This window comes from Camelus dromedarius, chromosome 20, assembly GCF_036321535.1.
Source record: "Camelus dromedarius isolate mCamDro1 chromosome 20, mCamDro1.pat, whole genome shotgun sequence".
Taxonomy (NCBI): Eukaryota; Metazoa; Chordata; class Mammalia; order Artiodactyla; family Camelidae; genus Camelus; species Camelus dromedarius.
In genome coordinates this window covers 12,901,261-12,922,399 of record NC_087455.1, presented here as the reverse complement: position 1 = coordinate 12,922,399, position 21,139 = coordinate 12,901,261, and the positions used below count along the sequence as shown (strand labels likewise).

Sequence of the window (21,139 nt, the reverse complement as noted above, 5' to 3'; positions counted from 1 at the left end):
GCAATGTTTCCCATAAAACACAAATACACACTTCTGCTTCCTGCCCTCCTTCCCCATATTAGAAACACTGGGTGTAGCTGTAAGGGGCAGCCACAGGTTATGCAATTTGAGAAAGGGGAAATGTAAAAGGATTACAACCTGGGGATAGTCAGTTGTCCTAAATCAAAATCTAAGGCTGCTTTTGTAACACTGGTTTAATTTTTTCATGCAACTGTTCCATGTAAAGGCTTGTTCCTGGACCAGCTGTCCATGGTCTAATATAGTCTTTTACAAAGTACTGCTCATGACTATTACAGGCAGAGAAATGTGTGTAGTGGGTCACGGGCAGAACTTTTTAAATGGCATGGAATAAATATTAACTATCAGTAAGTCACATAACAAAGCATATATAGTATGATCCCATTTTTGTTATAAAAAAGACAAAAATATCTGATGTTTGTGTATTTTTATGATTCTGTATAAATTTATTAAAGATTTAGGGGAAGAAAAAAGAAAAAACAAACAAAAAAGAAAACAAAAACATTTTTTAATGAAAAAATAAAAATAATTTTTTTTTTTTATTTAGGGAAGGATATACTTTAAATTTTAAACACTGGTTACCTGGAAAGTGAAAGTAAAGATCATACAGAAAAAAATTTATTCCAGTTAAACCTATCTTCTTTTAAGAAGTCTTTTCTGCTTATGTGGTTCAGATTCCTTTATCAATTTACTTACCACCTTAGTACTAAAACTATGCGTATTCTTTCACCTACTCATTCATACTTCCATTAAATAGTTATTGTACGAAGCCCCTGGGAAACAAAATACCACCAACTGTCTGCCTTAGAAGAGCATGGTCTAGCAGGAAAGGCAGATGCATAAATATTTAATTATAAAATAATGTGGTAAAGGGTAGAGTTATGAAGTCTTACAGAACAAGTAAAAGCAACCAGGCAAGATGGTAGTTGGTAGAACATTAGAGGCATAGGGGACATTATGGCCCCAACCTGCCACTCTAAAACCCTGTCAGAGGCAAGAAACAGCCACCTCCAAGTGTTTACAAAGCTTAAAAAGGATGAGGCTGGAAAAGTGGGCAGGACCAGACCACAAAAGGGCTTTGTATGCTATGATAACGGCACCTCAAGTATCCTGAGGATGGGGACTGACAGATTTGCAGCAGGAGAAAAATGTAGCTGATGTGATTTTTATGCAGACCACTCTGGAGGCTACACAGAGGATGGATTTAAGGAGACGTGACTTGAGGCAGGGACCTAATTTTTTATTACAAACACAAACCTTTTTAAAGAAAAAGTCTCTTTTCTTTGTGGAGCGTTTCATGGCTCTTCTCCCATTTCCCCCATCAATTATATCACAGATTGGAGCAAAGAGGCTGATTCACCACACTTGAAAGTGTCTACAACCTTTGAGGGCCTACCCACCCTCCAACCCCACCCCAGGCCCAGGCTCTCCCAGAACATTTGTAAAAACCTCTTTTGTGGCACTCAACAGTCTCCCTTGCATTTGCTTTGACTGTACATACCTCTCCAATCTGAAAACTGCACCACTAGAGTCTTTTTATAGCTCCACATCATTGTCTTTAGAAAAAATATTGCCTAAAATAACTCTCAGATCAAATTTTATAATCCTAACCTCTCTCATGAGTGCCAGACATTTCCAATTGCCCAATAAATGTCTCCACCTGGATGTTCCATAAGATTCTCAAAGTTAACCTAATACAAATAGATCTCACATCTCCCACCCACTGCCAAACTAATTGTGCTTCCATTTCATATTGAGGTATTTATTCCAACACTGAGTAACCTCTGTTCACTCTCCCTTACCTACCATAAACACTCAGCTACTAAACGCTGCATACATACCACTCTTCCATTTCTCTCTCCCTTTTCCAGTGCCCTAGTTCAAGCTCTGAAATGCTTCCCTGCTTCTCCCTACCCCCCACCAAACCTACCTAAGAAATCTCAGGATTAATTTACTAAAGCAGAGGTGTGATCATTCTTATTTTCCACCTTCAAGTAGCTGGAAACGCCACAAAGACGAAGATCATGCCCAACTTTATTCCCTGCTCTATCCCATAGGCCAAGGCTCCCAATACGTAACTGGCACTCAGTGATTTACTTAATGAATGTTCCTCGTCAAAAGCCTTCAGTGAAGCTCTACTCTCTATACATAGTAAAAATTAAACTCAGCAAGATGTTCAAGTCCCAAGCTACCCTTCCAATCCTAGCTGTCACGACGTCCCCCAGGTTTTCTTAAGTGCCTGGCACTAAATATGCTTCCTCTGTTAGTTCCTATCGAATTCTCCCTCTCGTTCTACCGGTGCTAAATGAATTGTTGCACTTGCCAAGTAATATCACCTGTTTCTCCCCCATTTGGGTCCTCCAGTTTCCCACCAGATTGCGACGCCAACAGAGTAGGGACCGGATCTTTGTGCCCAGTGTTCCTAGGCCAGTGCCTGGCCCACCAGATGCTTTCAGAAGCTGTGGTATGAACGCACGAATTAGTGAGTGAACAGGTCCCTCGAAGCCGTTCTCCCCACCACGGAGACAGGAAGGGACGGGAGATGCACGTGAGATGGAGGGGACTATAGTGACTGACCTCTTCTTGTATTTTAGTCGTTTTGTTTCCCCTTTTCTCTTTATTAAATACAACACGTATGTTGGAAAGAGCATAAGTCATAACTGCAGCTCGTGAATTTTCACAAATAAGCAAACTCGTGAAGCCAGCACCCAGACTGAGATCCAGGACATTACCAGTACGCAGAGGCCTCCCCGCGCCCTCTTCCACGGAGTGCACTGTCAGCCCTCAAAGAGCCTAAGAGCTCACGTTCTGGGCCCCCTGAACGACGCCCGGAGGTCGAAAAAAAGGCGCAAGAAGCGGGGAAACTCTTACCCACGAACTTGAAGCGACTCATGACTGCGGCTCCGACTCCTCCCCAGCGGAAGCGGAAGTGGTCGCCGGTCGCCCCGCCCTTCCGGAGGTCCCGCCCCCTCGCAACCAGCCTCCGGTTTCCCGGGAGCCCCCGCGGCCGCTGAAGGTGAGCGGGCCGTCATGGCGTTCTTGGCGTCGGCGGCATACCTGACCCACCAGCAGAAGGTGCTGCGACTTTACAAGCGGGCGCTGCGCCACCTGGAGTCGTGGTGCATCCACAGGTGGGAGAGGGGGACCCAGGGCGTGGGGAGGGAACCCCGGAGGCCCCCACGGAGGCTAAGAGGCCCTGGGGACCCGGCGGCTCAAGGACTTCGGGGACTGGGTGGGAAGGCGGCCCCAAGCCCGGCAGAGCCCGCATCTAGACCCGGGTTCGAATGCAGGCTTGGTTCCCCACTCCTGCAAGACCTTGAAGAGTTGCTTATCTGACCCCGGCCTCAGTTTTCTGATCAAGAAAACGGATGCAGGAACCAGCGCAGAGGGTTGAATGACGACTAAGGGAAATAAAGCAGAGTGCCTAAAACTGATTGTCATGCCTCCAGCTCTCACTAAATAATAGTTTTCTTCATGACCTTCTTGTTCCTAATATTAGCAGTAATAATATATGCATATTTTCTTCAATTCTCACAACTCTGGGAGTTAGGGATTATTTAGCCTTATTTTATAGATGAGAAAATAGAGGCTTAGAGAGTAACTTGCTAAAAGCCCTGTAGCTGTTAAGTGGCTGAGCCAGGATTAAAACTCAGGTGTCTTAACTCCAAAGCATTATCATCACCCCTGCCATCAGCTTTCCTCTTTTTAGCTTCATCCAGTCTTTTTCATTACCATCACATCCCACATAATTCCTTAACCTCACTCATAATTTTCTCCTTTCCTCTCTCTGTCCATCTGTGACTAGCCTTGGAATATAGTCTTAAAACATAGATTTTCATGACATAGGTGCAATGAATGCACGATGGGGTGACAACCCAAGTTGTGTGAATGCAAGGCCTCCTAACTCCCTTAGCAGAATCCTAAAACCTAGTCCCAGGAGAAGGGCTTCTGGGAAAAACCTCTAAACAGTGGGAAACTGAGTACATCTGGAAGAGTTGTGGAGGGAATCCTTGAAGCCCAGATTGCATGTTTGGTATTATCGTAAAGTCTTCAACCTATTTCTCTTTGTTAGGCAGGAAGATGGCCAGGTTTAGAGGGTTGTAAGATTGTTAGTTACTTCCTTAATTTTTCCTTATTGATTCATCTGACAGAATTTGCAGTTCAGGTTCTGTGCTGGCTGATGAATAAATAAAAATTAATAAGGCTTCTTTTTCAGCTGTAGCAACTTACAGATTAATGGTGAAGATGGATGTATAAACAAAAAGATAACATAGAGAATTATCAATTTTTAAAGATGAAGGAAGTCAAGCCATCGAGAATTCCTTCAGGCAGTGCTGAACTACATCTGAGAATATTAAAGTTCATAGCTTTTTAGGAAAGGTTAAAAGTAGTTACTATGATAACACTAACTCAGCGTTTCTTTAAATCTCACTGACATCTTTTCTCAGTACTTGCCTGATTTTTTCCCTTCCCTTTGCCCTCATAGTGCTATTTGTTCTGCATGGATCTGTCCTAGGCCCTCTGTTATTGCAGTGTATACTTTGGGCAGCCTCATCGAACACTGGGACTTCAGTTACCATCTACGCTCGTTTGTCTGTAAAGCTGTATTTCCAACTATTTGTTTGATTACCTACAGTTCTCTGAAACTTTTCACTACCTCATGTTGATTCTCTTCCCAAATTCCCTGCATCAGCTAATGGCACTACTGGTAATGCAGCCAGTCAGTTTTAAGTCTTAGCATTATTTTCAAGTTGTCACAACTTCTCTGCCAGTGATGTGTGTACTTGTACACTATGTACAACTGGACAGTGATTTTTGTAAATTTTCTCTCCCTTGTAATAATATTAGTAGCTGACGTTGGGCACTGAGGATGTACTAAGCACTGTCTGAAGTGTGTTTATGTTTCAGCTTATCAAATCTTTTGGACAACCGTAAGATAGAGATACTGTTATTAACACTTTCATGGAGGAGGAACCCATGGCTTAGAGACCACAAGTAATTTACTGTAGATTACACAGCTGGTGACTGCAGAGCTAAGATTCAGTCCTAAGCAGTCTGACTTGAGAGCCCACTCTCATAATTTTATAGTCTAAATAAATGTTTCTCTCTTACCACCATCTGTCCCCGTTGCCTGCTTCAAGCCCTCATCTGTGGCCTGGATTATTGTCAAAGTCCCCTAAATGATCTCTGCCCACAGTTTCTTCTAGAACCTGACTGACACTTGCCTAAGGTCATGCAACTAGTGTCAGAGTCAGAATTCAAAACCAAGTCTGTCTGATTTGAGTAACACTGTTCCCACCATGTAATACCTGCCTTCTTCATCTTTGTGTCTTCAGAATGTAGCACAGGGCCTAGCACAAAGCAGGAGGAAATTCAGTAAGTTGTCATTGAATTAATGTGGAACGATCCTACAGAGGCTGCAGCTTCTATTTTGCTAACTGTCATCTTTCCTTTGTTGGAGGGGAGGAGGGGAAAGGGCTTAGGTTGTATTTAGTACAGTATTTTTGCTGCTGGTGTTTGGGGGCTGCCAAGGAAGCCGGCATAATAACGTGGCTGCTCCATTGGCAGGGTCCGGGAGGTGCTGGGAAGTCACAGTTCTCACCCGAAAGGCGTTAGTGGAAGTACAACCTCTCATCAGACAGTAATACTGCCCAGTTGAGTAGGTAATATTTCTAAAGTCCAAAATCATTTTGATTTAAGGGACAAATACCGATATTTTGCTTGTTTGATGAGAGCCCGGTTTGATGAACATAAGAATGAAAAGGACATGGTGAAGGCCACCCAGCTGCTGAGGGAGGCAGAGGAAGAATTCTGGCACAGTCAGCATCCTCAGCCATACATCTTCCCGGAGTCTCCTGGGGGCACCTCCTATGAGAGATACGAGTGTTACAAGGTAGGTGAGGACCACAGGTGTCTCCAGTCCCAAACATCATTCCTGGAAACCGCTTGCCCTTTTAGGAGCTGCTAGATTTCTTTTCAGATAGTTATATGTTTTTTCAGGTGTCAGTTTTCTCTCTCCCAGTTGCCATCAAAACTTTTCTTTCCAAATTCAGCTCCAGGGTGTTTTTGGCAAAGCAGAGTGCTAAAGGACTTGGTAGATAACTTATTTTTAGACTTTAAAGTTAACTCGTTTTAATTGGTGCTTAGTATTTCTAAGGAATTCTAAGGGATATTTCCAAATAACATAAAGCCACTCTGGGTATTTAGAGATCTTGGGTAGGGGAGGAATGATACCAGTTCACTTTGGACTGACCTAGCTGTTTTTCCACCCTAGGCTATTTCACTCTAAGGCATTCTCCTTTATCTTGGTTCCTGCCTGTCCTCTGCTGTTCGTTGCTTAGGGTCAGAAACCATCCAATCCTTGAAATGGTTATAAAAATGCACCGTGAATTGTGTCTTCTTCTTGTCTCCTGAGCAGGCCCTCCCCGTGGCATGTAAATGTGTCCTGTGGAATGACGCTGTGATTTCCTCTCCTGACAGGTTCCCGAGTGGTGCTTAGATGACTGGCATCCTTCTGAGAAGGCAATGTATCCTGATTACTTTGCCAAGAGAGAGCAGTGGAAGAAACTGCGGAGAGAAAGCTGGGATCGAGAGGTGAGTCTTGCCTGCGTCTTACCATGTAGTTTGCCCACGTGGTCAACAACTGGAAGGAGCTGAGGTTTTGTTCCGCACGTGCAGAGGTCCAGACTCCAGCTCTGACAGTTACTCTGGCCCCTTGCCTCTCAGATAATACTTTTGTTTTCAAGTGTGTTAAATGTAACGGGTACAACCGTCTTAGAATAAGCTTCGCTCCTTCCCGTCTGTAGTCCTTTGCCTGACTTTGCTATATCCTACTATCCCTTAGTCTTCTCCACCAGCTCCTTGGGTATGTTTCGGCCATGATGTCTGATTTATATTTTAAAATGCTCAGTCTTGCTGTAGTGTGAAGAATATATTAGAGAGGGCAAGGGGAGAAATGGAGAGACCAGTTTGGGGTTACTGTAATAGTTTAAAGATTACGGCAGCCAGCAATAGGATGGATGCAGTAGATGTGGAAGAAAGTAGATTCAGGGTTTCAATTGGAGGGATGTGAAAAGTGATTGGAAAGTGATTGGATCGGGGTGGGGGGAGGGTGCGTGTATGTGAAGGACAGGGAAGAATCAAGAATGCTTTCCAGGTTTTAAGTGTCAACATCTGGAATTTGGTGGTGGTGTTTATTGAGATAGGGAAGAGGGGGAAAAAACAGAAGTCAGAGGGACAATTAAGTGTCAGTGTTAAATTTGTTAAATTTAAGAATATTAAATCTGAGAATCCTGCAAGACATCAAGTGCAGGTGTCAGAGGGTGACCTTGGATGTAGGAATCTGGAGCCCAAAGGAGAGATTTGAACTTGAAGTAGAAATTTGAGTTACCAGTTGTTTTAAAAGCCATGGAATGGGGAGTGGATGGCCTCTTCTGGGTGCCCTCCCCCTAATGAAGGAACTGGATAAAGAGTGGGGGAGAAGCCACAGAAATGTATGAGATCCTTAGAGTAGAGAGAAAAGTCTTGGGAGCTCCTGCTTTTAGAGGTGAGGACAAGGAGCCTGAGAGGCATCCAGCCCGGGAGAGGGGAGGTCAGGAAGGTGTGACGGCTGAGTCCAAGAGAAAGTGTCTCCAGAGTAACTGGGGCCGAGTCATCTTTGACTTGGCGGAATAGAGTGACCTGGAGATAACATCCAGAGGTTTCAGCTACAGGAAGGGCATTAGTGGCCTTGACTAGAGCCTTTTCTAATCATACGGAAAGAGTGCTGAAGAGACAACAGGAGGGTGGGGTGACTCTTGAGAAGATTTGCTGAGGAGAATGGAGAAATGGGGCAGTAACTGGAGGCTAAGGGATTATTTTAAGATAATGATGCGTATATGCTGATTAGAAGATTTGGGGCAAGGGAGAAACTGATAATGTTGAAGAGATGAAGGTATGGAAGGAAAGTTTTTAAGAAGAGGGATGGGATCCTGAGCATGTGTGGAGGCCTTAAAAGGGGCAGGGATTCTTCCTCAGTTCTCATCAGACAGAAGCTGTCTGTAAATACATTTGGGCTCGAAGTTTTGATGATGGGAAATGACAGACTTCTATGTGATGGCTTCTCTTTTTTAAGTGAAATGAGAGGAAAAGCCCAGAAGTGGGCACAGCATGTTTCGAGAATGTGGAGAAGGTGTGATCATTGTGGGGAGAGGATGAGTTTGCTGGATGATAGTAGTTAGATTGCCATGTAGGATAAAGGCACATTTGAAGTTGGAAATAATTAACGTGTTGTGACACTAGATTGTTCCGCTATTTTTTTCTCTTTAGCAATACCAAACTCTATGGGTGCAGGCTTGAAGATAAACAGTGCGATTTATCCACCGTTGAGAGTGACGAGGGACTTGAAGTTATTCAGAAGGGAGTGACTGTCGTGATGGGGTCTGGCTGGATAAAGAAGGGAAGCAGACAGGAGGCCAGTGCAGGGAGCAGGGTATGTTGGGTAGGAGGATCTGTGAAGAAGCAGTGTCTGAGTTTCAAGAATTACTTTCAAGGGGGCATTTAAGCAAACGAGCTAGAAGAGGGACACTGGCTGCTAAGAAATGTCTCAGTATTTGGAAACCTGAGGTGTATTTGTTCATGGAGAGCAGCAGGTGCATTCTGCAGTTGGTCACTATGGTAACCCTCCCCACAAAATCCTTCCTCCTCTACCTGTTCCGCCTCTTTGACATTCTTAAACAGCTCATGTGCTAGATAGAGGCTCCGGTTAACCACAACCCAGAAGTGGTTTTTCTGGAGGAAGCTTCGAAAAAATCATTCATCTGGAAGGTGGGAGTCTTAGGTCTCCTCTGTTAGGACAGGGGTGGTCTTGGAGTTGGCTGGAACAGCATAGCTGGGCAACAGGGGGCAGAACTGAGCACATTTGTACCTGTGATTTCATGTTATTTCTTGTCCTGGTTGCTGTTCGAGGGACTTGTAAATTAACACCCCTAATATATTCAAATTGAGGTTTCTTAATGGTGCTTTTGGAGAGCACTTAGCTGAGACACAAAAATGTTTCTGGATGGGGAGTGAACAGGTGGGGGACCAAAGCAAGGGGGACTGGAATGGTAATTGTCAGGGTTCTGCTTAATGAGTAAGAGGTGGAGTGGGAGGGTTTTGTTCTCAGCTTTGCCGTTTTAAGAATGGGAAAACCTTTAAGGAGAACAGCTTTTATGTCTGAGTTAAAAATGTAGGTATAAAAACAATGCAGGTATGTACACAGCACTTTTCAGTAGTGAGGATCAGTGTGCAACATGACACAGTAAAAACAAAGCTGACACTTCTCTGCAGCAGAGATTGGACAGTTAGTTCGACTCCTTTTTAATTGTTCCTTCCTTACCCGCTTCTAGGTTAAGCAGCTGCAGGAGGAAGCCCCACGTGGTGGCCCCAGAACTGAAGCTTTGCCCCCAGCCCGAAAGGAAGGTGATTTGCCCCCACTGTGGTGGCATATTGTGACCAGGCCCCGGGAGCGACCCATGTAGGGAAAGAGGAAGACGCCTCACCAGTCACGCTCGCAAGTGAAATAAGTTACAGAACATACACACACTTGCCCTAATAAAATAACTCAATATGGTGCGACTGCTGTGTTCTTCTGGGGAGTGACAAGGTGCCAAGTGACTGGGCCACTGTCATTTTCTTACCAGTTGTGCTTATAGACGTAGAATAGTATGTGAAACGTAGTCAGTCAGATATGTTCTTTTCTGCCCCCATTAAATCATATTGGTAACATGTGCCATCAAGGGAAAACCATGCAGCAGAACCAGATAGAAGGTCTCCTCTGAAGATTTAGTTGAACAAACTTGAGTTGAAGGCTTAAATAAACTATAGTAGCTGGGAGGCATAAGCAGCCGAGAAGGTATGCCAATATGGAGGATATAAGATACCTTTTCAGATTTCCAGAAGTTCCACTAGTGGAATTTTAGCTTTGATTAAAGGACCACTTTCAGAAGCACACATTCAGCAAGTAAGTATGGAGTTGTGTTTTCTTGAGTGAGGTTTGATGGTTGGGTTAAAACATCCTATTTGGATGACGCTTTCTTGTGACACTTATTTTGTGTTTTTGTTTTTGTTTTTTTTGCTTTGTAACTCATTGGTTTTATTCATTCATGTTAATATATGTAGTATTCATTCGTTTAAGTTGCCATACAATTATTACATGTGGAATATTTGGCTGTTCCATAGTACATTGATCTTTTCTCCTGTTCTTGGCCCTGTGGTGGTTTATAATCTTTCCCTATTATAAAAAATACTGTCAGGGAACATTCTTGTGTATATATATATATATTCTTGCATATGTGCAAGAGTTTCTTTAGGACAATATACCTAGAATCAAAATTACTCAGCCATAGAGCACATTGTTGAGTTGGTGTGTTGACTTACACTTCTACCAGCCAAATACGAAAGTTGCTATTTGCTTCACACTCTTACCAATACTTGATATGGTTGGGCTTGTAGATTTTTTTCCAATCTGCTAGAAATAAGATAATATCTTGTGGTTTTAATTTATATTTTCCTGATTTATGATAAAATTGGATGTCTTATGTTCATTGGCCATTGAGACATTCTCTGAATTGTCTTTGCTTCCTCCATCTTTTGTCAGTTTTCCTTTTGAGTTTTCTCTTTTGCACTAATTTTTGGGAGTCTTTTTTTTTTTTTTTTTTTTTTTGAAGTACCATGTGACACTTATTGTGGAGTTAGTTTTCCAGCTTAGGTTCCTCTGCCTTGTCTTGGATTGTCTGCAGACTCAAAGGAAAGAGTAGCCGAATTCTAAATGTTCGAAGTTTCTTTCTTTTCTTTTTCTTTTTTTTTTAAGGTAAAGCCATTTTTAAAACTCAGCTAAACCCAGCTAGTTTTAGTTCTTAATAACTCGTTGTAGCTGTTAGTTTAGGCAACTAATGTTCTTAGGGTGCATAACCATCACAAAAACCATGTTTTGTTAGTTTTCTTAGCTCAATCTGAGTTTCGGTACATCTTCCAACATTTGACCAAGACCTCCACCTGAATTTTAATAAGACTTGAAATGCAGGGCTTTTTTTTTTCTAGTGGTTCTTTATTTATAATGTAGGCTGAAGCAACTGTTACAAGATAGAAGGGAGACACGTTACACAACTGTTATTTATACAAGTTTAGAACAAAAAACTGCACAGGGAGAGGTCAACTCTCAGTACAAACTAGCAACTAAACCACAACAATTTACCTTTAGAAACAATTTCTTTATTTTTAGCTGTGACACTGCTTTTACAATATGCAAAAACACAAACAGAACTACCCAAGGTGTTTTGTCACATTCTTTCTACATTGAATTTGGCAACTTTTTATATTAAATTTATTCAGATTATACTAACGTTTAAAAACTAAACAAGTGAAAAGCTGTACCAAGGGTACAGTTACATCCATTTATTTCAAAGGTTTAAAATACCACTTTTATCTATTGTAATTACCTTGCAGTGATTTCTGCTTCTGCAAAAACCATCTCAAGCATCATATGCACAATGCATCAGCTACTTTTAGTCATCAAGATTGGTGGGCTAAACCACAGGCACTACTGTTGCTTATATTCTGTAAAAGGAGCTTGTTTTTCAAAGAAAAAAGCTTAAATAGTTTCTAATAACCATGCCTTTGCTTTAAAGCCATAACATAAAATGTTCTTGAGCAATCACAGCAGTGTTAAATGTTAATATATAGAACAATGACTATACAGGTACGTTTCTTTCACATCCAATGCAGTTATGTATTAAAGCATAAGATTATGTAATTGAATAAGAACCAACAGAGATGTGCAGGATTTGTGGGACCCACCTACTCCTTGAGAGGTTCAGTCTCAAATGAGCAATTTCAACTCACCTGACTCCTAAGGAGCTGGCTATCTTTTTTAAAAACACCACCGCATTCCCCGTACATGATCCCTTTAAATCTACAAATCTCTGTTGGCTTTAGGGGATGGGTGTTATAACAAATTTAACTTTCACTTAAAGAAAAGACATAAATCCATTCCAGAAAACATTACCTAGGATACAAAAAAAGGGACAGTATAGTGGTCAGATTCCCAGTGACAAGTAAATCCTCCTCTCTTTGATGTTTAAAATGAAGCCAGTTAACTGCCATTTATTTAAAAGAAGGTAAGAAAAACAAGCCCCCAGATTGGTAAACACATTGGCAAGTTGCTAGACTCCCAGCTGGTTACCCTTGTTAAATCCGCTTGAGTTTTTTCAAAATATTTGGGCTTTTCAACGTGCCCAGCCTGCTGGGCACAGTTACGTAAAAGGCATTTGCTATGTCTAAGAATTCCCTGCTATCATTTTAAATGTTTTCACATTTTTAAAACTGCCTTACCCTTTTGGATGTATCTGGATTCCATGAAAGTGGGTATAACAGACGAGTAACTGAAGTGGGGGATTCTATGTCTACCGGTGGCAGCAGCATGCACGGGACTGGAGGTGGGTGCTGTGTGCAGTCAAGAGGAATCGTGGGAGGAAGGAAGTCCTTAAACACCCTACAGAAACAAACACTGCAATCCAGTATGGCTTATTCGGATGCATTTACCATGAAGCTACTAGAAATTCAACCTACGAGGCTACTCTTAAATGTAACAGGATCGGCTATGTTGACAGTGTGCCCCTCCCACGACCCTCCCCCCAATCCCAACACAGTCTACCATTTCCAGATTTACTTCACTCCGAATATTGCTCATCAACTGATTCCTGCTTTTCTCATCCAGAACATAGTAGATTTGAATGAGGATTTTTACCCCTGTATCCATTTTGTTTGTACATTAAAATAACTTGAATTTGCTTCTAAGCCAGACTACTACAACGCATCTACAAAAGCTTGCAGGAAAAAAAAAAAAAAAGAAAAGAAAAAGCTAAGTTTATAGTTATCCTTTTTTTCTGAAATTAACTACTTCGTGGTTCCCTTGCCCCGACCTCCCCCCTTTATGCATTTAAAATTTTACAAAGACTTGTAAAAAAGTTAAATGGAATTTGGCACCTTCAGAAAAATCAAAAGGGAAACTAAGATTAAAATGTGCAGAAAGAAAACTGTCAATATTTACAAATTAAAAGATCAAGGTTATGTCAGTTACATATGTTGCTTTTAATTCTTATCTAAAGGTGTTGAGTACTTTCAAAAGAGCTATATTCTGAGTTGCCTACAAAATCTTTTGTTTGATTATAGATTGGAATGGATCAAGACAAATTAGGTTTTATTAATTAAACAGTTCATTCCCCACTGGCAGCATTTCTGGTGAGCCTAAGAGAGGCGCGGGGCTGAGCGGTCGTTTGTCGTGGTCTTCTTCAGTTTCACGCCCCTTCGGATGGCGTTCAGCATGTCTTCTCCTTGCGGAGCATCCCTCGGGCTCAGGTCTGCAGGGTCACTCTCTGGGATCTGGCCTGGAGAGGCAGTGGCACTTGGGGGATCCCTTTCCTGGTCTTCGGCCTCGCTTTCTGGAATCGCCTGTCTGTGCTCCTCGGGGATGCTTGGCTTTGGGCCTGGAAGAGGAGGGTTGACGGAGGCTTGGCCACTCCACATGGAGGAGGGCATGCTGGTGACACCCTGGGGGCCCTCACCCACAGATGGCGACTCGGGGCTGTGCTCACCCCGCTCCTCGGGCCCATCTGGAGGGGCTGGCAACACCCCAGGGAGGTCTGGGACGGTCGGGGTCTTGACAGGGATCACAGGGGTCTTGATGGGGATGGGACCGGCTCCAATGGTCCCCCGGCGCACAGAAGGCTTGGTGGAAGGGGTCCGTCGGATGGTTGCAACCCCTGGGGTGACCATAGCAGGTCCGAGGGTGGTGGGGAGGCCAGCAGTCGAGGCTGGGCGCTTGGCTTGGAACATCCGTCGGTAGGACTGGCTGATGTCACTGTTTCTCGGAATGGTGGAGGATTTGTCAAACTCCTGCTGATCTGCCTCCTGGTCACCACTTACAGAGAAATAATCGTAATCTGAAACTGATTATAGGATTTGATCAGAAATCGCCAAGGCAGAGGCTGTGCTTTTTGATTCTTTTGTGTTGGGAGGACAAAAGGCGCCAGAGAGAGGCCAGGTACTTCACTGCCGTCTCACCCCAAGCCTCCCTGGGATACCTGGGCCATCCTTAGGTACCCTCACCATCTATGAAGTCCCTGACGGGGTCGTTGTCTTGTTCACCGAGGGAACCCTGAGCACCCAGAGCAGTGCTGGGCAGAGCAGGCCCGCACTCAGATACTGCTGAGCAGTGAACGCAAAACTGCCAGGACACCTCCGAGCGTCACCAGGAGGAGTAAAAGAGGCGGAAAGAGGAAATAACGTCTACAAACCCTCCCACCTGAAATACGGCACGAGAAACAAATCTCAGAACCATCACTGACCTACTGCCTCCCTCACGATCGCCTTGTTAGATGAGGGCTAGAAAAACAACGGAGCTACTGGCAACGCATCCCCCCAAACAAGGCACAAAGACAGGTTCCATCAGTGAGGTGTGCTCAGTTCCTCTCAGAAAATGGGGTCACGTGGGAGGGGAAAGCATGGACTAAACATGTTAGAGCCTGTCTCTGAACACAGCACTGCTGATATCTGGACCAGGGAAGTCTGTGCTGGAGGGGTGCGGGCTGTGCTGTGCAGCAGATCCCGGCCATCTGCTAGATGCCAGTAGCATCCCCTCCAGTTGTGACACCTAAAAATGTCTCCAGATGTGGCCAGATGTACCCTGGGAAGCCAAACTGCCCTCCATTGAGACCCACTGTCTTGGACTGACGGACTGCCAACAGGCTTGGCCAACTCTCACAGATCTTTCCAGGTGGTCGGACTGCCATCTTGCTGGAGTGCGTGCGTGCGTGCGTGTTGGGGAGGGGAATGAGGGAGGCAGGTTCACAGAGAATTTGGCTGGAACCCTAAGATTCAAACTCTAGCTCTGCTTATCAGTTGAGTGAACCTCACCTCCATGTATGTAAAACAGGGATAAATATACTTGTTACACAAGTGATTGTGAAGATTAAATGGGAAAATAAAGTGCTTAGCAAAAAGTGCCAAAACACAAATGATGCCATTATCATTAACAGCACCTGTCTGTGTACAAATTGGGAACTGCCCTGTACCCTGATGGTGAAAAACAAGCGAAGTTGTGAAAGTCCGGCCACCTCCTTGGATGACAGCTACGGGTAACTACAGACAAGCCCTCCAGAGCATTCCAAGATGCTCTGTTATGGCCGGATGGACTCCGCACATCTGTCTCCTCCCCGCAGGGAGGGCCACCGCCTTTCCTCACCTGGAGCCGCTCAGGAAGCCCGGCCGGAGAGCCCAGGCTGCCTCCTACCTTGGGAGGGGATGGTGTCCTCAGAGCAGCAGGGGGTGGTGGTCTGGGTGCTGTAGCCGCTGGAGCACTGAAGCGAGTCCCGGCTGCTCCTCTGGGTGTCAAGCTGGAGACCCCGCGACAGGGCCAGTGCCAGTTCCTCACAGGCCTCCATCTCCTCACCAGGCTGCAGGCGGGAGGAAAGAGACAGACAAGCCACCAGGGCAGTGAGTCCCCCATCCAATATCCCCAAAGCCTTTCCGCACACGATGGGACTCCTATTCCGCTCCCGTGACCACCACTGTCTGTGGGCCTGGGGACTGTCAGCTTGCTTGGGTCCTCCCCAGACTCTAGAAAGTTCTACGAGTCTGATTCCCACACAAGGCCTTCCCTGGGGGCCTCCTAAATGCTGCAGAGCAGGGAGTGGGCGTAAGGGGCTCGGGTCCCTCCAGATGCCAGCCAGCACGTGGCCCCCGCCAGGCCCGGAGGGGCCCGACCAGCTGCAGAGAACAAGAGCGTCACCCTGGTGGCGGCCGACACGGTCATGCTCCGCGGTCTCTGAGCCTCGTCAGCAGCGGCAGGCGCGCCCCCCGCAGCACCGGGGCCTCCCCCGCTGGGGTCTGGCTCTCGCTTCTCTTTGCGGCGCTGAAGGGTGTTCACCAGAGGCTGATCGTAAGGTCCTGGCTTGGCCCAGTCCTGAGTGGAACAAGGGCGGTCAGGCGCCAGGCCCCTGCCTCCACCTGGAGGCCAGGAACCTCCAGACCGCTGCCCACCCACAGAAGGCAGCCAGGCCCCTCGAGGGGGGCCCAGGCTGGGACAGGCCAGCGGGCCTTTCTGTGCCCTCACCTGACTCTAGAAGAAGGGGGCCCCCTGGGTAGCTCCCTTTTCCTCATATCTGCCCCAAGACGGAAATCCCTCAACAACAGGGCAGGTAGCCTGTGGGAGACTCTTAGTTAACAGCCACCAACCTGCTGACCAATGGCCTAAGGTGTCTGAAGGCACCAGCCAATGGAGAGCCCTGAAGGAAGGGACAGCCCTCCCTTCTGACGTCTGAGGACCCCCTCCACCCGACACCCTGCCCCGCCTGGGGGCCCAAATGACATCTCTTGAGTGGAGGGGGCACTAAAGGAACCTCAGTCACTCCCTGCAGCTGAACCTCACCTCAGGGAAACAACCACAAAAGGCACTATAGAATGTGCCCTCTGAGGTCCTCACAAAGGAGGGGAAGGCCCCTGGGTCAGAAGAAAGACTGAGGAATCTGAGGGATCCGCACCACACTTGTGAGGGATGAAGTCAAGACCTGCTCAAACTGCAGGCCACCTATTCAAACTTGGGACCTCCTCTCAAAATAGAATATCCTCCCGGCATCAATTGGACTTGCTAGGAAATGATATAAAAAATTTTTTTTGTATTAAATCAAACATGTTTTAATATAAACATTTGAGACTAAAAATAAAGTCTGCATGGACTTTTAAGATATAATAAACCCAACATATTCTGGGGTATGGTTCTGTTACCACGGCCCAGGAAGGGACTCAGGGGAAAGTCTAGGGAAAAGGAGCCCCTCCCATCTCAGCTCCCTGTGGAAACCCAATCTTGGAGCTGCCTGCTGGTTCCTGGTTCTCCCCAGTGGGAACTTCCTTAGGGAGGAGGTGCTCTGGGGAAGAAGGCAGAGTGTGAAAGGATGGAAGGGGGTGAGAGGGTGAGAACCATGGGGCAGGAGAGGAGTGAGCACAGAGGCGATGAAGGGGGGAGAGAGGGCAAGGGGAGGGAGGGAGACACAAACCTTCCAGCTAGGGATCTGAGATGACGGGAGCATGCCGGGCCCAGTGGTGTAATAATGAGCGTAGTCTGGAAGGTGGACAGAGGTGACCCGAGGGAGCAGGCGGGAGGCGGGCAGGCAATGAGGGAAAAGGCTCGCCCCTACGGGCCCCACATGGGACTCACTTGATAAACTACAGTGAGAAAACCCGTTAGACAACTGGAAACAAAAAAAAAAGGGAAGGAAAAAAGGAAAAAAAATTAATATAACAGGATGAGTGGGGGGATACAAGATGGCATTGACATTCAAGGGATGGGGAAGACCTGAATATTTATAAACAAAACAAACACCGGGGCTCTGCTGCTCATGGATGACCCACGATGTGAGAGAGAAGAGCCCCGGGGCAAAGAACGCACGTTTATTGACACCAAGTTAAGTATTCGATTGAGGAAATGTTCTGTCTACGTTTTAGAAGGGTCTGGAAATCAGCATCCTTAATGTGCAGCATTCTCAATGGGTTTTGATTATTTCACTAATAATTTCACAGTGATGGTGATTTGCTCATCTCTTTAGGCAAATTTGGAAATTCAAAAGCGTCAGCTGAAGCTGTTCATTCCAAGTTTCCAAAATCATCACACTGTTAAGAAGCAGATTCCAAATCGGGATGAGAAGGGGGAGGTTGCAAACTAAAAGGCGGGAAAGCACAAAGCCCCTGACACAGTGAAATGTCACATCCAATGGCATGGTGACAAGGAGGCCATGGCAGGCGGGGTGCAGGGGAGGGCAAGGTGGGGGAGATGGATGACCAACTAGAGATGGATGACCATCTATGTTCTGGGAAGAAGCTTTCACACCTCTGAGTTCCCCAAACCCCTTCCTCTCCCTCTGGACAACTGCAAGGTCACTGCTCAGGAGCCAGGTACCCGTAATGGAAAAAGCCCTCATCCCTGTCCCTCCATCTGTCCCCAAGAGGGGCTGCTTTTGGTGGAGACCGTGAGTTTCTGGGTTCCTGCGGCTGTATGGGGAGCAGCAGGCAGGGGACGGGGGAGAGGCTGGGACCCCAGCCAGTCACCTTCTCCGTGGACGCCCAGGCGCCCATGGTGGAGCCTGAGCTGACTGAGGTGGGCGAGCTGCACTCGCTCACCGACTGGCAGGTTTCCGAGGCTTCGGAGGAGGCCGAGCTGGACGAGTTCTGCTGCAGGGGAGGGACCATACGCCACCAAAAAAGAACGGTAATAAAAAAAAAAAAAAAAAAAAAAAAAAGTAGGGGCAGGATGGGGAAGGGCACGCACAGAGAGAGGGAGAGACAGACAGGTACACAGAAGAGGGAAGGATGAGAGAAGCAGAGGATTATGGTTATTTTTCCCCAAAGCTGCACCCACACAGAGGCTGCCATGCTCTGGAAAGGAGGTGTGAGAACCCGGAGCTCCAGACGCACCATCCTGTAGGCCCCCCAGGAGGCGGGTGCGCGCGCGCGCGTGCGTGTGCGTGTGTGTCGCATGGCCAGGCACAGCAGAGGCTGGTGGAGGTGCTGGAGCTCCCTGTGTTCTCCTGAAGGATGCCCTGCCTTTTATATCTGTCAGTGCCCAGGTGCTACTGATAGTGGAGGACTGACCCCCAGCTGGGGTTCTGCTCCCTGTCAGCCTAGAATGGCTCCAATTCCTGGGCTTCCCCACCGTCACGTCCAACCCCTGGATTGCTAGGGGGTGGATTTCAGCCACAAAGCTGCATCTTCACAAAACACATTTTTTAGGTTTCTCTGCCTGGGGAGTGATTTAGGGGTCTGGGGCAGTGAAGGCCCGTGGTTAGGGCAATCTTTCCGGTGGCCATTGTAGGGAGAGACCTGGAAGCATCCTGCCGAGACATGGGACATTAGAGAAAGGAGGTCTGGGTTGGGAAAACATCTCTTCAGGCTGATTTTAGCAAACCTCCAGTCCCTGCCAGTCTCCCGATGTCAGCCAGGGCACCTCCTAGCTCAGTCTCCTAACCTTCAGCTGAGGCAGAGAATGCCAGCTAGTTCCCCACTCCGTCTCGACGTTCTGGTCCTGTCCTGGCACATGGCAGTTGCTTAAAAGTGCTGAACGGATGGGTGACAGTGACCATCTCTTCCGTGTAAGTGGGTCCCCCGGGCTAGTGCTTTGGGCCCACCTGGGAATTTGCTTTAAGTTTTTTCACTGCTAACTACAATCTCAACCCCGTTTGTGTAAGTCTGAGCTTCTCTATTATTTTCCTGGAGGTGTTCCTGTAATCACCGTTAAGGAGGCCAGATCCATGTTTCTGTCCATCCCTTTTACCCACCAAAGAAAGGTTCCTATAAAAGGACAGATTTTTAGTTTTCCCGCCCCGCAAAAGGAAGGAGCCAAGAAAGCACGCCATGATGCATGCGGCTCCGCGGAGCCAAAGCAAGGACAGGCCGCCCAGTGGACGTCCTGGCCGCTCCCCTAACTCGGTGTCTGGTCCAGGATCTGAAGTCTGAAAGGTTTGGACTGAAGTTTTTTTTTTTTCCTGTCACTTCCCAGTCAGGGAACCATGGACTTAATCTCTCTAAACCTCAGGTTTTTTTCCCCTTTAGAATAGGGATCAATAATATGTATCAGATGAAGATTAAATGAGATCTTATGCATACGTGTGTCTATGAATGCAGTGCCTGACCAACTGTTCAACTATGTTCAATTTGAAAAAAGAACCAGTAAATCACCCTATGACTGCAGATTCTTTTTTTTTTTTTTTTTTTTTTGACCTCTGCTCATTTCTTCTAAAGAGTCCCATGCCTTGATGCAGTGAACGGCTTTAGGGCAGAAGCCTCGTGACAGACAGGGTCCCACCACTCCTGGGGGCATGCGGCACAATTTGAAAAAAAAAAGGGCAGAGTGGAGGAAAATGGGAGAATTAGGAACACATCCTGCCACGTGGACTTCATTCACACCACGTACCCAAGTGAAGAGATGAAGGCATCTTGCCCCTTACGGATATGCTCCCTTCCTCCCACCCAAATAAAGGTAACATACTACTTCCAGATTATATCCTCTGGTTTGGGTGATTTGTAGTTTCCTTAAATTTCCTCTCTATCTTATAAGCAGCCATAATGCCTTTTTAAAAAAATAGAATTCTCAATTAAATCTTGCAGCATCCCTGAGTTTATTAAAGCTACCCTAGAACTGCTAGTAAAGCATATCTTGGCCACTGGCTTTCAGACTGAAGTAAATCCCAAAAAGCTGCCCTCTGCTTCCCTCAACATTACCGGAGGCAGAAATACTCCTTCATTCAGACTGATCCACATGCACAGCAAGGCAGAAGCACACGGCCTCTTTTTTAGAAAGGGTATGTCAACGTACAATACTTTGTTAATTTGTCAGTTGATTAAAAACACACACAGAGTTGCGCTGCGCATTAGAAAAGCCTTTGAGGAATTGCAGATTCCTGCTCTTCTTCCTGCATGCAGGTGCTGTTTAGTGCTGCACATGGTGGGGACGGAGGAGGGGGTGGACAGGGGATGGGTGGGTGACACCTTAGAGACCTGGCCAAAGAACCCCAGCTGGGACAAGCATATCAGAACTTAAAGCTGCAGCTCCTGGCTCTGAGCGTCTCTATCCCAGGAAGACAGAGGCCACGGTCCCTGGGGATGGCTGAAAAATGCCACAGGGAGCCCCAGGCTGAGCGGCTCTGGGTTCATCAAAGTCAGACACGTTAGGTGAGTGACCTTCTGGTCCAGGCTCCCAAAACACCTCAGGTGCTTCCTCTACGTGGAGTGATCCCCAAAACATTCTGCCAGGGGCACCTTGTGGCCGGGGTGATGCAGAAAGGGCGCTGGACCCATTGCCAGAAACCATCCCCAACCTGTAGCTCACATAACTGTGCAACTCAGGTGAGTTGCTTACATCTCTGAGCCTCCGTTTGCACAACAAGACAGGGATGGCAACCCTCTGCGTGGTCATTGGCAGGAGCTCCTAGGATGGGCACACAGGAGATATTCAGTGACTGTTAGGCAAATTGGATACTTGGATGAACAAGACAAGCACGTGACCTTCTGAAGCCAAAGGCTGTGGCCAGCCTCAAAATGTACACAATGGGCT

General features: G+C 46.4%; 3 protein-coding genes across 19 annotated transcripts in view; 1 reads left to right on the top strand and 2 right to left on the bottom strand.

Annotated features, from left to right (window-relative positions):
- Positions 1-2,942, bottom strand: part of TATDN1 (TatD DNase domain containing 1) — a 30,312-nt gene extending 27,370 nt beyond the window's left edge. For 2 of the 6 annotated variants that reach the window (XM_031439601.2, XM_031439602.2), the window contains exons 1-2: positions 2,890-2,942; positions 2,355-2,477 (exon numbers count right to left, since the gene is read on the bottom strand). In XM_031439601.2, the coding sequence (XP_031295461.1) occupies positions 2,355-2,477; positions 2,890-2,911 (145 nt within the window). In that variant the 5' untranslated portion in view covers positions 2,912-2,942. The remainder of the gene's footprint in view (positions 1-2,354; positions 2,478-2,889) is intronic. The other 4 variants (XM_064476856.1, XM_010988774.3, XM_064476857.1 and 1 more) reach the window with 2 other exon arrangements.
- Positions 2,943-2,990: 48 nt separating this feature from the next.
- Positions 2,991-9,612, top strand: NDUFB9 (NADH:ubiquinone oxidoreductase subunit B9). Its single transcript, XM_010988776.2, has 4 exons — positions 2,991-3,149; positions 5,719-5,911; positions 6,499-6,612; positions 9,387-9,612. The coding sequence occupies exons 1-4, from the start codon at positions 3,049-3,051 to the stop codon at positions 9,516-9,518; spliced, it is 540 nt and encodes a 179-aa protein (XP_010987078.2). The 5' UTR covers positions 2,991-3,048; the 3' UTR covers positions 9,519-9,612.
- Positions 9,613-11,228: 1,616 nt separating this feature from the next.
- The window catches only part of MTSS1 (MTSS I-BAR domain containing 1), a 152,250-nt gene continuing 142,339 nt past the window's right edge, over positions 11,229-21,139 (bottom strand). For 3 of the 12 annotated variants that reach the window (XM_031439593.2, XM_031439595.2, XM_031439594.2), the window contains 4 exons: positions 18,139-18,258; positions 15,827-16,000; positions 15,329-15,491; positions 11,229-13,985 (listed from right to left, as the gene is read on the bottom strand). In XM_031439593.2, the coding sequence (XP_031295453.1) occupies positions 13,285-13,985; positions 15,329-15,491; positions 15,827-16,000; positions 18,139-18,258 (1,158 nt within the window). In that variant the 3' untranslated portion in view covers positions 11,229-13,284. Of the gene's footprint in view, positions 13,986-15,328; positions 15,492-15,826; positions 16,001-17,090; positions 17,286-18,138; positions 18,262-20,944; positions 21,014-21,139 lie in introns of all 12 variants that reach the window. The other 9 variants (XM_031439589.2, XM_031439591.2, XM_031439590.2 and 6 more) reach the window with 5 other exon arrangements.

Bases quoted from the DNA above. Each gene is read 5' to 3' on its own strand.
- NDUFB9 (XM_010988776.2), top strand. From the start codon at position 3,049: ATGGCGTTCTTGGCGTCGGCGGCATACCTGACCCACCAGCAGAAGGTG. The intron at 3,150-5,718 runs GTGGGAGAGGGG...TTTTGATTTAAG, and splicing joins GAGTCGTGGTGCATCCACAG to GGACAAATACCGATATTTTG. The intron at 5,912-6,498 runs GTAGGTGAGGAC...CTCTCCTGACAG, and splicing joins AGAGATACGAGTGTTACAAG to GTTCCCGAGTGGTGCTTAGA.